The 16,506-nt window shown below is 35.1% G+C and overlaps 1 protein-coding gene and 1 pseudogene across 1 annotated transcript; both read left to right on the top strand.

Moving 5' to 3' along the window:
- Window positions 1-4,217: 4,217 nt before the first annotated feature.
- LOC120174765 lies at window positions 4,218-7,446 on the top strand (annotated as a pseudogene).
- Window positions 7,447-8,130: 684 nt separating this feature from the next.
- Window positions 8,131-11,187, top strand: LOC120174777. Its single transcript, XM_039181528.1, has 5 exons — window positions 8,131-8,224; window positions 8,802-9,418; window positions 9,596-9,652; window positions 9,982-10,022; window positions 10,108-11,187. Exons 3-5 carry the CDS (start codon window positions 9,626-9,628, stop codon window positions 10,409-10,411), a joined length of 372 nt encoding a protein of 123 aa, XP_039037459.1. The 5' UTR covers window positions 8,131-8,224; window positions 8,802-9,418; window positions 9,596-9,625; the 3' UTR covers window positions 10,412-11,187.
- The last annotated feature ends 5,319 nt before the right edge of the window (window positions 11,188-16,506 follow it).

The following is a 16,506-nucleotide window of genomic DNA, read 5'->3' as shown; positions in this document are numbered from 1 at the left end:
AAGTTCAATACTATTAACATTTCTTTCAACCTTTGGCGCAAGCCCTCTACAAACCACTCACACACATCCTTCTCTGTTGGGATCAACTCAGCCGCAAAACGACTTAACTTATTAAACTCGCACTCGTACTCATACACTGTGCGATTCATCTGTTTCAGATTCAAAAATTCTTGCTTCATTTGCCTGATAAATTGGTCTCCTATATACTTATGCTTAAACTCTTCTAAGAACAAAGACCATGTCACTTGATCATTGGTCATTCTCAAAGTGACATTTGTCCACCAAATTCTCGCTTGCCCACGAAGCAAGGAGACCACTCCATCTAACTTCTCTACATTAGAACAGTGAAGTCCATCTAACATAATTTTTACATCATTAAGCCAAAGGTCAGCAACAACAGGACCTTCTTCGGCTTCACCTTTAAACTCTGTAGCTCCTAAACCCTTCAACTCATTTGCAACATTCATTCTTGGAGTTGAAGTAACAGGAGGTTGAAAACGCGTCAATACCGCATCTAATGTTCTAAAGAACACATCTTGATCAGTTACAGGCACTCCAGAAGGTGTCTGTTTTTCACCTTGCCTGGCCAGGGCAGGTGAATTACTGCTCTCAGCGGGCCGATCATCTCCCGCTTGACTTCTATAACTATCATGTCCGGACATCTATTAAGAATAAAAATATCGTTCTATTAGCAAAACAACATACTCATTACTATACCAGATCAGAAGTTTTCACTATTTTGTTGGCATGTATACATTATAAGACACCCTAGACTCCTGTTTATGCCGAGAATCGGCTAAACCGTAGCTCTGATACCATTAAATGTAACACCCCAACCCATACCCGACCTGGATACGAGTCCGAGATGTCACATTGACATTTTCAAAACCTTTATTCTTGTAAAATAACTGGACATTTGAATTTATATTAAGAAAATACAATCATGTATTATTCAATTATATTTGGTATAAAATTTTGAGATAAAAACGTGTTTATGAACGGTGAAATACTATATGAACAGTAATACAGTAACCTGCTACAGTGATTTTCGTAAATTGTACATAACACTCGTAAAAATTTAACAGTTCATTTCTTTGCATTTGTACTTATATAAATATGTTTAGAATATTACAAAACTCGATCAGAGCATAAATACCTAATTTACCTACTTTATTTACATGCCAACCTATTTATCACATAATAATACATACTGTGTAATTTACTTCTGATCTGGTCTTTGAGCAGAGATATGTTGTTACTATGAACTAGCTTTGATCCTTCTGCTTCTCAGTACCTACGTGTAAATCACTTACACGCTAAGTCATAGACTTAGTGAAGCAAAAACATAATAATAATGCATTTCTCATAAATATAACATTCAATCGAGTCGCATATAATTCAGTATACATGATGACATGAGATAATACAAGTACTTTTAGTACCTTTTTATCATATAATACATATATCGAACCTTTCTCTACATACCATGGAACACATATACTACTTCACAACCAAACATACATAGTAACAAATCAATTATTTATTTACTCTCTGTAAGGACCATGTATTCGCCCATGTATACTTTTGAGAACTTAAGGTATGTGAGTACATTGAGGTTGTGCACATATGCTGTCACCACAGCTCGATCAATGTCCCGAAGGACAGTCCATAGATTCCGAAGAACCTAGGTAAACAGTCCATATGTCCCGAAGAACATAGGTAAACAGTCCATATGTCCCGAAGAACATAGGTAAACAGTCCATATGTCCCAAAGAACATAGGTAAACAGTCCATATGTCCCGAAGAACATAGGTAAACAGTCCATATGTCCCGAAGAACATAGGTAACCCTCGACCCTTGGCATGCCAACTATACCCCTAGCTCTCATATCACATAACATGGGCATTATCATTTATGACCGTTCACATTACTTATTCATATTCTTTCTCTTATAAACACATATCTTTTCTTTGCAGTCACGTATCACATGTACGTGTAATCCTTGATATCATAATCATATGTTCCTTCTCTTCTATCACATATCAAATGTATGTGTAAGCACATATCTAATATCATATGTTGCATTTTCATGTAAACATGTAAATCATGTAACATATAAACATACATCTATTTCTATGTACTAATGCACACAGAGTAATCCCATAACATTATATAATTTACCTCTTACCATAGTAACTCTATCATTGACTCATCGCAAGCCAATGTTTGATCAATCACATAAGTACAATTTAAATTGCACTCACCTTAGCCTTGCTTTGATTCGATATAATCCTTTGATTATTCCGGAACTTGTTTAGGCTCAATATCTACATAAATATATCATTTCAAAACAACTATCAGAAGCCTAAACTTTAAACTTGATGTTAATAACTTAAACCGATTTAATGAATCAATTCTATATTTTCATTTAGGGGGGAATCGATACCCCCCCCCAGGGGAATCGATACCCCCTGAACATACTGGAAAATTTTCGTTCAAGAGGGGGAATCGATTCCCATTCATAGGGTATCGGTTCCCTCTACCCAGAAATTGTATTCTAAGCTCGAAAATCATCAATTTTCAACTCAAACCTTCCTATTTCACTTCCTTTAATACTCCTAACTTTAATACACATACTTAAACTTATTTCTATTCCATAATCACTTCTTTAACTTCAAATCTAGTCATTCCTATGTAATTGCAAAAATTATACTAGTTTTGCAACATGTTCAAATTCCTATTCTAACACTTCCTATCCCTTAATTAACTTGATGACAAGTCAAATTCAACTTTCAATTCTCAATATAAACTTTATTTCGATATTTCATTCAAAAACTCCAAATCTTTAAATCCTCATAAACTCTTCACTTTGTTGTTTTAAAGCAAATTAATCCTTCCTTAATCTTACTTAGCATCTAATAATCAAAACTAAACTTAAATTTCAGCACATAATCAGCTCAAAAGAAAACTCACCTTTGCTTGGCTTCACACGTGGAGAAGAGAAAATGAAGAAGAAAAGAGAGAAGAGATTTTTCTAGAAAATCTCCCATCCTTATCCATATATATATATCATTTAATTATAATTTTCAAGTCTAATGACCATTTTGCCCTTTAATTCTTTGGATAATTACTATAAACTTTTAGGAAATATTTCCGAACAAATCATTAAACTATTAAACTATTATACTTTAATCATCATATTCTGAAATTTTACAATTGTGGTCACTAACCCGTATTTTGGGATGTTACAAACAAAGTTGCAAACCACGGCCCTACGTGATCCCGACGATCAATTGACGGAAAAAATGATGACGTTTGACTAGCGAGATAGCAAGGACGACACCAACTGCGATAGTCATTGTCGGTAAGGAAAGTAAGGTTAGGATTACAGTTATGGATTTGCAATTTTTAGAGATTTTGGGTTTTTTTTTTTTGTAATTTAAGAAATTTTTTTTTAAAATCTAATGATATTTTTAAGTTTTAAAAAAAACGAATTTATCAAAATTACTTGAAGGCGACATGTGATAGGCTTTTTTTACGACTGTTACGAGTAGAATACTTAAAATGATAACGTTTGTAATGTTAACCACTTAGATTGATCGAAAAAATGTTTAAACAACAATTCATAAAAAGTAGTATAGTTTAGATATTTATTTTTATATTATATCTTAAATTTAAAACGATTCGTTTTAACTCTACTTTAATCGGGTCAAATAACTATAAATCGGGTCAAATCATTACTTTTTATCGCAATTTTAACTTATCTACTCCAACTTCCTCTTTTATAGGATTTATCTTAATTTATTCCGAATTTAAATTTAAAAAATGATTGATATTATAAAAATAGATTAAATTAAAATCTATCAAAGTTGAATATTTTAATTACCTTAATTACTATACACGCTTTATAATATCTTATTAAAATCTACAATAATTGATGGAATTGGTATATGAATTTGTATAAATATACTAATTGTAATATTAATTATCAATTTTAATTTTATTAAATAATATTTTTATAAAAAATGAAATAAAATAAAATAATTGAATATATTATATATGAATATAAAACATTATAATATACTATGAAAACACCAAAAATAGAAGAAAAAATCTTGAAATTTTGTGAGGTTGGTGATGGCCATGACTTACAAAACAAAGTCGATGCTTTTGCCAAGCCATTACTTTAACTTGCAACTGATACTAAAACACCAAAGATGCTGAAACTGGTCCACCTCCATGCATCTCCTGGTCAACCTCTTGCCACCTAACAAACCACCGAAAAGAGCAGCTCAGCCGCTGCAATTCCCAGCAAACAGCCACCGTTTGCCGCCAGATTCTGTTCCTGTTGCGGAAGAAGACATTTTATTGAAGCAGCCACTGCCGCTTTTCTTCCAATTTCCCCTCCCAAATCCAATGCCTCCACTTTACACTCTGATGATTACTTGGTAGTACCCTTTCTTCATCTCTCTCAAAACATATACTTATAACTGGCTGTATGATTTCTTAGAATATTCTTCATATTTAGGCTTTCCTCAACAAGATTCACCCTCCAAGACCTGATTGGTATGAAGAGTTCTATGCCTCTGTTATGAACACAAGCATGAAATCTTATGAGGCACGGGTTAGTTAATTTATGCTTTTCTTATCATATACATGCATACATACATATATATATGATTGAATTACTATGTCTTTTTGTTGAATCTCAAGATTGCAGGTTATAAGTCGCAGCTTTTAGGGAAAGGCCAAAAGGGTAATGGAGATTGGCATTGGGACAGGCCCTAATCTCGAGTACTATGCTGGTAATGGTGAGGTCCAAGTTTTTGGATTGGATCCTAACAAGAAAATGGAGAAGTATGCTCGAGCATCGGCAACCACGGTTGGTATACCTCCGAAGAATTTTCATTTCATATAAGCTGTAAGTTTCATCAATGGCATAAGTGATGGGAAAATTGATGCCTTTTTCTATGTAAAGAGAGACTAATAGACAACATGCTACATTTTATACAGGTTGCGGAGGCTGTTCCAGTAGATGATTCCTCCATCGATGCAGTTGTAGGAACACTTGTATTATGTTCTGTCAAAGATGTTAACATGGCACTTAAAGGTAGTTTGGTACTTCAAAAACTAGTGATTAGCTCATGCTTGAACTATTTTAGTGATTTGTTAACTTTGATCAGAGGTGAAGAGGGTGCTGAAACCAGGAGGGCTTTTCCTGTTTATCGAGCACGTGCCCGCCAAAGGTACTAATCCGAATCTCTCGACATTAGAATTTGAATGGCATCAGCATGTGGCCGAAAAGGAACTTCGATAGATTCATATTTTGAGATGGTATTGCAGATGGAACAAGCCTCAAGTTCTGGCTGAATGTGTTTGATCCTTTGCAACGAACAGTTGTGGATGGGTGTCACCTTACAAGATGTCGCGGCCGTCTTTCGGGTAGACCCGAAATTGAGCTTTGACTTGAAAGAATTAGTGTTAGGGTCGCCACCGATCATTTTAAAAATATTTAAGTAGATCGAACACCATATTAACATGATCTGCATTTTACCATAAATGTATCGAGTTACCGATTTAATTTGTCGGTTGTCTTAATTGCAAAAATTCAAATTAAAATTAAAATTTAAAAAAAAAACTCGATTCAAATTGCTTACCTTTAATTGATTGAGATTACTATTAAAAAAAAGTCAAAATTAATGTTAGATAAAAAATAAAAATAAAATCAAAGGACAAACAATTAGTCGAACGCTCTGTACCCCTATATATATATATATAATTAAGTCATCTCAACCAATCATAACCCATATTAACATGTACAAACTCGAATACATCATAACCCATTTTAATACATAGAGAAGTAAAATATTAAACATGACAAATAATTAGTTAAATAAGAAAGCTGCAAAATAAGGATAAGTGAGTTTTAACTCGATTGGTACCTTCACTGGGTGACATACAAAAGCACATGCAACTTAACATGTTTAAAACGCTCAAAATCCTCCTTGCACTCGCGAATTCAATCTCGGCTATCTCCATCTCCCGTTTTGCTTCTTATCGACCCTTCTCGGCGTAGGCTTTCTCCGCCATGGCTAGCTTCAGCTGCTCCGTCGCCAACTCCTTCAACCTAGTCGCTTCTTCTTCCAACATTGCTGCTTCACTATTATTCCACTTGTTCGCTTCTGTAGTACTCAATTCATTCGAGTTTGATCCAATGGATAGCTTTAAATGAGTCGAGCAATTCTCATCTAAATTCCGCCGTGAGTGAGTGCTCGACGACGGCAGAAGCTGAAGTTCAAGAGCCCGAGCTGATTCCGGTACCAGCAACGGCGATAAGCTAAAGCTTGCATCGAGTGGCGGTTGAATCTGTTTGAGCCTGGAATTGAGTTTGAACTCGTCGAACAGCGCAAATATCTTGGTGTTCGATGAAAGTCTCCACTCTGGAAAAAAAACACGGCCACAGTCACAAGAATGGCCTTTGGTGCCACAAGTCTTGAGACGAGCCTTATAATCGGACTGAACGGCGTAGCCTTTGCAACACTTAGCGAAAACCCACTGCTTGTTATCGCTGTGATTCCTTCTGAAATGTTTCTTTATGCCAACCAGATCTCCGAAGGCATGGCAAGGGTGGTGGTGCAAACAACTCGGCTCGGGGCAAATGAACACCTTCTTCTTCACCGCCGTGTCTTGATTATCCGGCCTTTTCAACAACTTCCACGGCACCTTGTGCCTTCTCCGATGCATTTGAAGGTTCTGGTCTCGTTGGAACACTTGGTTGCAGATCTCGCACACATAACTGTCGGATTCCAGCAGTGTTCTTGGGGATAATGAAACCACTTCTGCTTCTGGATCTAATAAAAAAAAATCAAAACCAAAAAAGAACCTCCCCCTTTGCTGCCAAACCCCCCCCCCTTTTTCCCAGGAAACCTACTTTCTTTTATATTCCAAAAAAAGAAGACCCCAGTCCCCCGCAAAATACGTGAGGTGAGGTGATAATGGAAACATAACCAGTTTCCCACGAAGAGAAACAGTTGTAGCTTGGTCAATTATACGACTTTGACCGCAGAAAAGTCTGCATTTCCAATTTTCTATCGCTGCACTCCACGGTACAATGCAACGGCAGTGAATTCGGTCACATCGTGCCAAGCAAGTTTGAGTTTGAACCGCAGGTTCAGTATGAGGCCTGCAAAATATATATATATATATATATATTAAAATAATAATAATAATAATATGATAATCACAATAATAATATAATAATATAATATAATGTTTTTGTAAATCTGAATAAAAATAAGTGTCTACACTAGAGAACCGGAAAATATATAACTTCAGCAGGGTTATAGAGTTTGGAACTGAACATGGCTTCCTTGTACAATGATCCCTTCTCTTTAATAAGTCCACACTTTATGGAGTTGCTTGCAATTAAAGCCTCAAGTTGTATTCTCTAGTGACCATTGCTTGTCTTGGAGGGGGCATATTTGCAAAATGAAAACATGTGGGTTCATTTTGTAAATGAGTCTTACTGTTGCCATTAAACTAATCATTGCTTGCCAGCCGGTGCAAAGAAATGATTACCTAATCTATTAGGTAGGTATGAGTTTATTTTAATTTTTAAATAAGCTGGTCTTAATTAATCAATCACTTTATATATTATACTATCTCTCCACCATTCACCAATTGGTCCTCCAAGCTTCATCAACTCTGTAATCAAGTCATCAACACTGTCAGGCTCTATGACCTACACGATTTACGAACCGTGCTCTTCCTTCCCGAGATGCGCTTCAAGACCCGCTAGAAGGTAGGGAGAAAATCTCGAGATTCGACGACATTGTAATTCCGCAAAATATAATATCTAATTATTGGGGTTTTGATCAACCATATAATAAAAAGATCATTCAACAAATTCTACATATATATATAACTGTGTGGATTCTGAGTGTGAATTATATATATCATTTATCGATCTAATTATATAAAATTAATAAATAATGCCACAACAATAATATTATCTTAAAAATAGAAAATGAAAAGAAAAACAAAACAAAAAACTTGGGATAGTTTTTGAGTTGCATAAAGAAAGGAGGTCCTAGAGGTCCTAACGTGAAAATAGAAAAAGTTCACATCAACTTAATCTCCTTTCCCCCAATAAATTAGGGATTGTTTTCACTCTCCTAAAATCCCCTCGCATTTCTTCCCGATTGCATTTCGTCTCCTTGAAATCGTAAGCCCCCACTCTCTCTTTATTCTTTTATTCTTTATGTTTTTTTAGCGTTTTCTCATTAATGTTAATTTAAAATTTTGGTTCTAATTACTTGCATAATCGCAGCTTCCGTTAAGTCTCTCTGAACTGTTCTTCAAAGTTATTTTAATCATCTTTCTTGTTTTTGGTTTCCTTGCTACTATGTAGTTACTTATACTTGGTTTCCATTAAGATTTTTCCCCATTTTTCCGAAGTTCAGAAATTATGAAAAATTTTGCATTTTTAGGCTGTTTGATTCTTAGCTTTATGACTATGTCAAGTTGAAATATAGAATTTTTTTATAGTTATTTGACGAGATGATTCTGCTTAGTTTGTCTGAAATTATCAAAATTTATTGCTGCCATTTCTATTTTGGGAGTTACTGTATGGAAGTTGGATAGTGGATGTTTAGGAAATGATATGATGAAAGTCTATTTGATCATTAACTTGGAGGGACACTCCGTTCCTTCTCATTTATTTTATTTCATTGCTAATTTAACGGCTGTTTAGCGGCATAATTTTTTCGTCTGATTGTACTTATTTTGCTTTTTCCTGCCAGTTTCTGTTTTGATGGTAGCGTCTGACTCTCAAAAGGAACTGTTGAGGGGATTTAACATGCTTCAATGAAATGTATATTTAACATACTTCACTGTTGAAGTTAGTGTGTTCCTTGATGAATTAATTCTTATATTTACTGAATTTTGGGGCTTAACGTCAAAATGGTCACCGAGAACATAGCATATCTCCAGGATGTTGTGATTCCTCGAGTTATTTGTTGGGAAGCTTTGTAAAAGTTGAAAACTTGCAGAGTTGAAACTTGTGAGGTTTACATAAAAGAGCTAAGACGGGGTCGCTGTGTTGTGTGGCTGCAAGGCCACATGGGTCAAATACACCCAGTAGAGATTGGTCCATGGGTCCCCAAGAGCTTTATTGGCAAACTAATACTAGTTTCTCGCCACCCCCTTCAAGATGGGATTTCCATTTTCAACCCGATGGACTGTCATATGGTTCATATGATGGGAATCAACTGTATGAATCTTCTACATCTCCAAACAGTAAAGAAAGTAGGGGCTGGGTGAGGAGAAACCTTCTTTACAATCATCAATATTCTGCATCTGATGGTGCTGGGCCCTTTTTAAGTAGCCCATCGGATCTTTCACAGGGTCCACAGTGGACATCATATGGTTCATATGATGGGAATCAACTGTATGAATCTTCTACATCTCCAAACAGTAAAGAAAGTAGGGGCTGGGTGAGGAGAAACCTTCTTTACAATCATCAATATTCTGCATCTGATGGTGCTGGGCCCTTTTTAAGTAGCCCATCGGATCTTTCACAGGGTCCACAGTGGACACCTCCGGTGATACAAGAAATCACTCTTTGATGATTATGAAACTGCAGCGAGAAGAGGTAAGCTAGTTAAGAGTGACACTTGGATTGTTAAACTGTATTGATGTTCACTTTGATTGTTAAATGTGAAAGAGAAAAACCTTTGGTTTCTTTTATTGTTATAGATTGTAACACTATCTATTGCTTTCTCATTGCTTTTGAGTTGAATAACGGTGATGTTCAACAGCCTAGTCAGCTACTATATCTTAGGGTGTAATGCAGTGGTCCGGAATACTCTTTTAATGTGCTTGGGATTTAAAAATTGAATATTGGAGACAAGCTTGAAAAAAGTTTGAATCATTTCCACCAGCTTTGATTTAAACAACTTATTGGTGTCTTTTCCTTGTTAGATCATGTTGGTGGGCAATCACCCTTCACTTGTATCGTTGAGGTACTTTATTCTTGTATTCACACTGGTGTTAAGTTGAGAATGTTTCCGTAGAATTTGTATTCCTTAAGTTGATGAAATTTTGCAGGGTACTTCAACAAATGCAGATAGTGGTGTCTCCACTTCACCTTATTCAGACAGTAGTGAGTCTGAACCCATGGTCGAGCAGTGCTTCTCATCTCAACGAAACATTTCAAGTCGGTATTGCTTCATGTCCAAACCTATTCACCCCTTGTCCTTTCCCATGGAGACTCCTACCACAGAAGCCTCGGACTCCACAGTTGCGGGGCTTTCAGATGATACAGCCACACCACAAAGAGATGCCCATTGCTGGAGCAGTGCTAGCAGCAGCAATGATATTGCGGATATTTCTGAGTCATTTGAATCTGTGATGTTTAGTCGATCATGTATCCCATCTAGTGGTTTTAAATGTAGTTTGTGCGAGAGATATCTTTCACAGAGATCGCCTTGGAGTGCTCGTAGGATTGTAAGTAGTGACATGCCTGTTGCAGGGGCTCTTTCATGTGGGCACACTTTCCATGCAGAATGTTTGAAGCAGACAAACACAAAAAACTCGTATGAGCGATCCTCCTTGTCCTGTATGTTCCAAACTTGAAGAGCAAAATTCTCCAAAAAACCGAGTCTTCTCTAGGTTTAGGAATAGTATCTCAAGGCTTAAACCATTTTCTGAGAATGGGCCATCAAAGTCTTGGAGCTGTGCACAGGTGGGAGATTGTGTGCAAGGGGTTTTGCAGCCTCCCCCACGTAATAGAACTATGCTATTGCTTAACCAAAGTCACATGAAGAAAAATCTCTTCATGAAGGTTAATTCGAGTAGAGAATTTCCCGGAAAGCTGAGAAAAAGTGGTTCGTCCCCTTTGCAACTTTTTAGTGGGAAGTCGATCTATCTAGGTGCGGTAGTGTGCTCAAAGACAATTGCAGGTCCAAGCATGAAGAGTTGAAACTTGGCATATCTATTAAGGTTGAATGGCTGCTGAATGACCTTTGATCGAGTAAAAATGGGACTGGAAACCAGGAGGTGTTGTATAGATATTATTTTGTGGAAACTAGAGGTTGAAGTCTATCAATTTCGTCTGTATCATACTATTTATTTATGATGGTGGAAGTGCTGAATGTGGATCAAATTTCTTCTTTTTGTTGAGTTGTGGGAACCACGTAAGGTTGTAAATGAGACGAGACAGATCGTGAGCTACTCGAGATCGACTCGATCTTGGCTCGATAAATACTCGGATCGAGCTCGAACTCGACTCGAGTTTTTAACGAGTCGAAATGAACTACTCGATATTTGACTCGAAAAGCTCGTGAGCAGCTTGGAAAAATTTTATATTATAATTTTAGATTTTTTAAAATTACATTATTAAAAATACATTATGGATGAATAAATATTCTTAAATTGAAAATGGTTAAAAATTATTTTTGAATAAATATTCTTATATTTATTTTAAATTAATAAAAAATTATTTATCTAATGACAAATATTTAATATATTTCTAATGGTAATATTTGTAATAACTAAATTTTTAATTTGTTGTTATATTTTGAGATTTCGGATTCAAATATCATAAATATCAAGGATTTGAGCATTTAATATCAAGATATTATATTGGATTTACCTCATAACTAATTTTTTATTTGATAATAAATATAAATATAATAAAAAAATAATTCAATTTAAATATTAATAATTTACAAAAATATATCAAAATAGAGTGTAACCGATTTTTATAAAGAATTAAGAAAGAAAAACAAGTTTACTCTCTCTCCTTTCACTAAGTCATCTCATTCTTTCTAATTATGTGATAAGGTTTAGGGTTTATAGTTTAGGGTTTAGGATTTAGGGTTTAGAGTTTATGTGATAGGATTTTAAGGGTTTAGGGTTTAGACTTTAGAGTTTATGTGATAGGATTTAAGGTTTGGAGTTTAAGGTTTAGGGTTTAAGTATTAAAGATTAGGGTTTAAAATTTAAGGTTTAGGGTTTAAGTTATACACATGAAACTAACATACAAATTATGTAAAATGATGTTATGCGACTCATAAATAAATCATTCGCATACTTATATATAAACATATCAACATGCAAAATAAATATACACAACTAATTAAAGAAAATAATCTTAAACAGAGACTAAATTACGAAAAATCTAAATTTGAGGACTAATTTAAGGTAAAATTTAAACAATTGAGGTATGTTTTATACAAAACACATAAATCTAAAGACCCTAAAACTAATTTACCCCTAAGATTATAGTAGTTAAATAATAATTAACCCCAAAGTCAATTAGAGTTTAGAACCTAAATTAAAATAAACTTAAACTAAATATTCATTTCAGCCGCTCAAGCCTCATGCCCTCACCTTCTCCAACTCTCCACCTCTCATTCTCGCACGACCCATAACCAGAAAACAGTGCCGCAACTGCCGCTCCTCTCGCCTTTCTTCAACAGAGTTCTACACTTCGACCGCCGTCGTGACTCTCTCAAAACCCACAGCCGTCAACCACCATGAAAACAGAACTCTCTCCTCGTCACTAGCAACGCCGTCGTGAAAACTCAGAATCAAGCACTCCGACCACCATTAGCAACGGTTGGTTAACCCAAACACAAGCCTTACCCGACCCTAAACTCTCCTATCTTCACTATTATAAAACCCTAAACACTAAGACTACATGCAACGACTCCCAACTTCTAAGGTCGGTGAGTTCGACTCTAAACTACAGAGAAAACTCATAACCAAGCACTCCGACCCCATTAGCAACGGCGGCAATTTGTGTTTGTGTTCTCTCCTCTAACTTTATCTTTAGCTTAGCCCCTCCCATCCTGCATATATATATGGCATAATTAGAAATGGGGTTATTAAAAACCTACATGGAAAAAAAACCCAGATTTTCCTATGACTGAATTAACCAGGGAAAAGAGTTAACGTTGCTTTTAAAGCTGGCATTATTTGATGATCTCTTCCTTTTTCCTTTCAGTTAGTAATCCCTTTCATTTCATTTCACCGTGCGTGCACACATAGAAAGCTTTTGATTTCAGAACCTTTCTTTTCAGCTGTTGTTTGACTATGCATCATTGATAAACAGACAAGCTTTAATGCATGAAAACGTTGCTCTAATTTTTCTGATAAGCTAAATGATGATTGCACAGATTAGTAGTAAGTAGTACATTATGATAACCTGTTTTGGAGGCACATGAATCACTGTTTGCATGAACCTTGTCGTGTTCTTTCCCTTCACTGTTGTTTTTTGTTGTTTCTTTTGTAACTGTGCCAATCAACTGTATCAATGGGTTTCTCTTTCTAGTTTTCTGTCCTGAAATATATTTCTTGGCATCCCTGGAAGCTTTGTCATCTCTTTCATTGGGCATTTATGAGTATATTTTTCCTCGTGGTGCTCTTTTTCTTTGTGTCAGCAGAATCTTTGTATAGTGCCAGCCATGGATGGCCATGGGGAAACAGAACACACAGACTGCAAAGTTATTGTTGCCTCCACAGCGGGAACTGTCAACCATAAGAAAACAAATACTAACATTTGGCTCAACTACGTCTTTCTTCACTTAACTTCTACCATATTCTTGTTTTGGTCACTAAACTTTTTAAAAAATTAATTTAATTGCTCAACTTTCGAAATACTCTATTTTATCACTTAGACCTTAAATCAAAAACAAAAGGATGACAGTGTTTTTATGTTGAAGAGGAAGCCATCTTATTTTCGTCCTTTTTATTTTTATTTTTCATTTCATCGTCTTTTCAACAACTTTAAAACTTTTAGAGTTTTATCTCATCTCACGCTGTCATAGATTCGTTCACTTTTCAGTGTTTTCTTCAATCATCACATACATCGAAAATGGCACTTCATCTTTTCCTATCATTCTATCAATTTATTTTTTTCTAAAATCTCTTTAAAATTCGTAAAATTTCAACTTAAAATTACGAGGAAAACAATTCTTGTGGAATTAGAATGTATTGCTTATCTACTTCTTCTCCACCTCTCCGTTGTTGGAATTTTGAAGATGTTACATCATAAAAAATAAAATAAAAAACAAGGTTAAAAATGCGAAAGAAACAACCTAGAGGTATTTTTATAGATTCAAAAACTGTGACCTTTTTATCATTTTTAAAATATTAATGTTTGTCATAATATCGTTAAATAATAAACAATGAAGTGACAAGAAATGGAATAATATCAAAATTGACTGATAAAATTTAAAACAAACTGAAGTTTAATAATCAAAACAGAAATATAATCAAAAGTGAGTGATGAAATTAGTTGTTTTCCCTTCATATATTAAATTCACATTTATGCTTTCTTTTCACTAAGATTGAAATGCGAATGTGAGGACTAAACAGTCCCCATGGTACAAGACTATTTTCTTCTTATGTGCTTGCCCCCAAGGATTAAAATCAACACTATCTACTATTATTATGATTGCCTCTAAATCTGTATCCCCACTGATTTAATGTCATATTTTCCCACAGGAAAAAGACATTTCACTGAAAGTGGGGTTGGTTTGGATTCATTTCTCAAACAATAATGGCTAAAGAGCCTTAGCTACAGTCAGCAAATGTCATTAATGAAGTGTCACAACATCCATGCCTTAGCTACACTCTGTAGCAAACAAGTTATGTAACTCTTCAGGATCCTTAGTAAAGCTGTTGTCTCATCCTTTGTTACAATTACCTGTTTTCATCCTGCAAATCATAAAAGCAAAGCACTGGGGAAAAGCAAACCTATAATTACTAAATGTGGTATTAATTTTTTTGACAATGACTCAGTTTCAAATCTTTTTAAAGCTCTCTCTGTGTTTCAGAACTGCTTACTGACCGTTAAAAGACGTAGGTAAAACCAAACTTCCATGTTTTGGACAGTCACAGATCAGTCAATGAAAATGAAACCCTATTAAACCCCACTGCGCACTCCTATCCCTATGCCTAATGAGTTCCCCTAGTACTGAACGAGGACTTCATCTTGTTTTCTTCTTTTCTGGTATTGGCTTTAATTATTATACTATAACTAGAGTGTTTCATTGCATTTGACCACTGTTTATCTTTTGCAGGCTTCATTTTTAGTGTTTCAATATATTTTTAGGCTTCTTACCCAATGCAATTAGCAGCGATTCTTTAAAGTGATGTACAATATCAATATATGTCATGTTCATAAACTTGACAACTTGCACGCACCTTGATCGGATTCCTTTAGAGAGATCAGCATCCATTTTCAAACCACTCAGTAGATTTTATTTAATCTTCTCAGACAAATGTAAAAGACATGATGATCAAACATGTTTAGAAAAGCAAAAAAACCCAAGGATATAGTATGTCTGATGTTGTTGTGGACCTTGTTTCTCGCCCATTTTCTCATTTTTATTAGATTGTTTTTACTGATTAGTCTCGTTTTTACTGATTAGTCTCATTTTTACTGATTAGTTTCGTGATGTTTCGTGATGCTGCCATGGAGGAACAGTGGCACTTCCTCGCTTTGCATTCCTATATGGTTCCAAGGGAACAGCCCCAACAGAATCTTATGATGAGGCCTGCTATTTATATATGGTGGGTCATCCATATATCACCAATGTGACCTCTCCTTTCTTTTCATGCATACTTGGTGGCTCCCCCCCTTTACAAACAGATGAAAAATAAAACCCAAACATCCTATGTTTTCATGTTTGCCGCTTCACATTTCAACCCCCCTCCCCCTCCTTCCAACACAGATCCATGCATGTCTCCATACACGTGCAAACAAGGAACCACATGTACATGTATAAAAAGAGATTATGATGATAATGTAAGGTGTAAAATATGTATTTCCCCATTAAGATGTTACTTAATAATCCGTTAAAAATTAATGTTGACTAAAATTGAATTATAAAGCTAGCTATGATCTAATGGTATAATCTCAACAATTTTATAATTTAATTATTGTCCTCTTAAATTCTTAATTAAGCTATCATGTAATTATCATAAAATAAGTTATGATAAATGCTCAATTACTACACGATGTCATTCCTTCGGAGATGTTCACCAAGACCCACTAAGGATAAGAAGATATATTTATAAATGTTTCACGATTGTTTCATACTAAGATACAATATTTAGTAGTTGATAATTCCAATCAGTCATACAATTGAAAGATCCTTTAAAAACAAAAATAATAATAAGATTAGCAAGTCAGATATACATGCATGAATGGATGATGATGACTATATAATATATGAGTTGTGGAAGTGTACTGCAAGAAGTTTTTACCTGAAAATGCTCTATTGATGGTGTCTTAAAAGCTGGAGACGGAGGCCATACATACATTAATTGTATTTTTTTTACCTAAAATTATAAAAACAAAATGTCCTTTGTTTCTTTCAAATTGGTTATAAAAGGCATCATTGCCTTTGCCTTATTCGGTTCTACTTATTCCCCTAAGACAAATAATATTGCGTCGTGCCTCACATCTTATGTCACTACCCACAAACCTAACTT

This window comes from Hibiscus syriacus, unplaced genomic scaffold (assembly GCF_006381635.1).
Source record: "Hibiscus syriacus cultivar Baekdansim isolate YM2019G1 unplaced genomic scaffold, ASM638163v2 tig00003103_pilon, whole genome shotgun sequence".
Taxonomy (NCBI): domain Eukaryota; kingdom Viridiplantae; phylum Streptophyta; class Magnoliopsida; order Malvales; family Malvaceae; genus Hibiscus; species Hibiscus syriacus.
The sequence above is the reverse complement of the archived record's forward strand: the minus strand, read 5'-3'. Positions and strand labels throughout refer to the sequence as shown.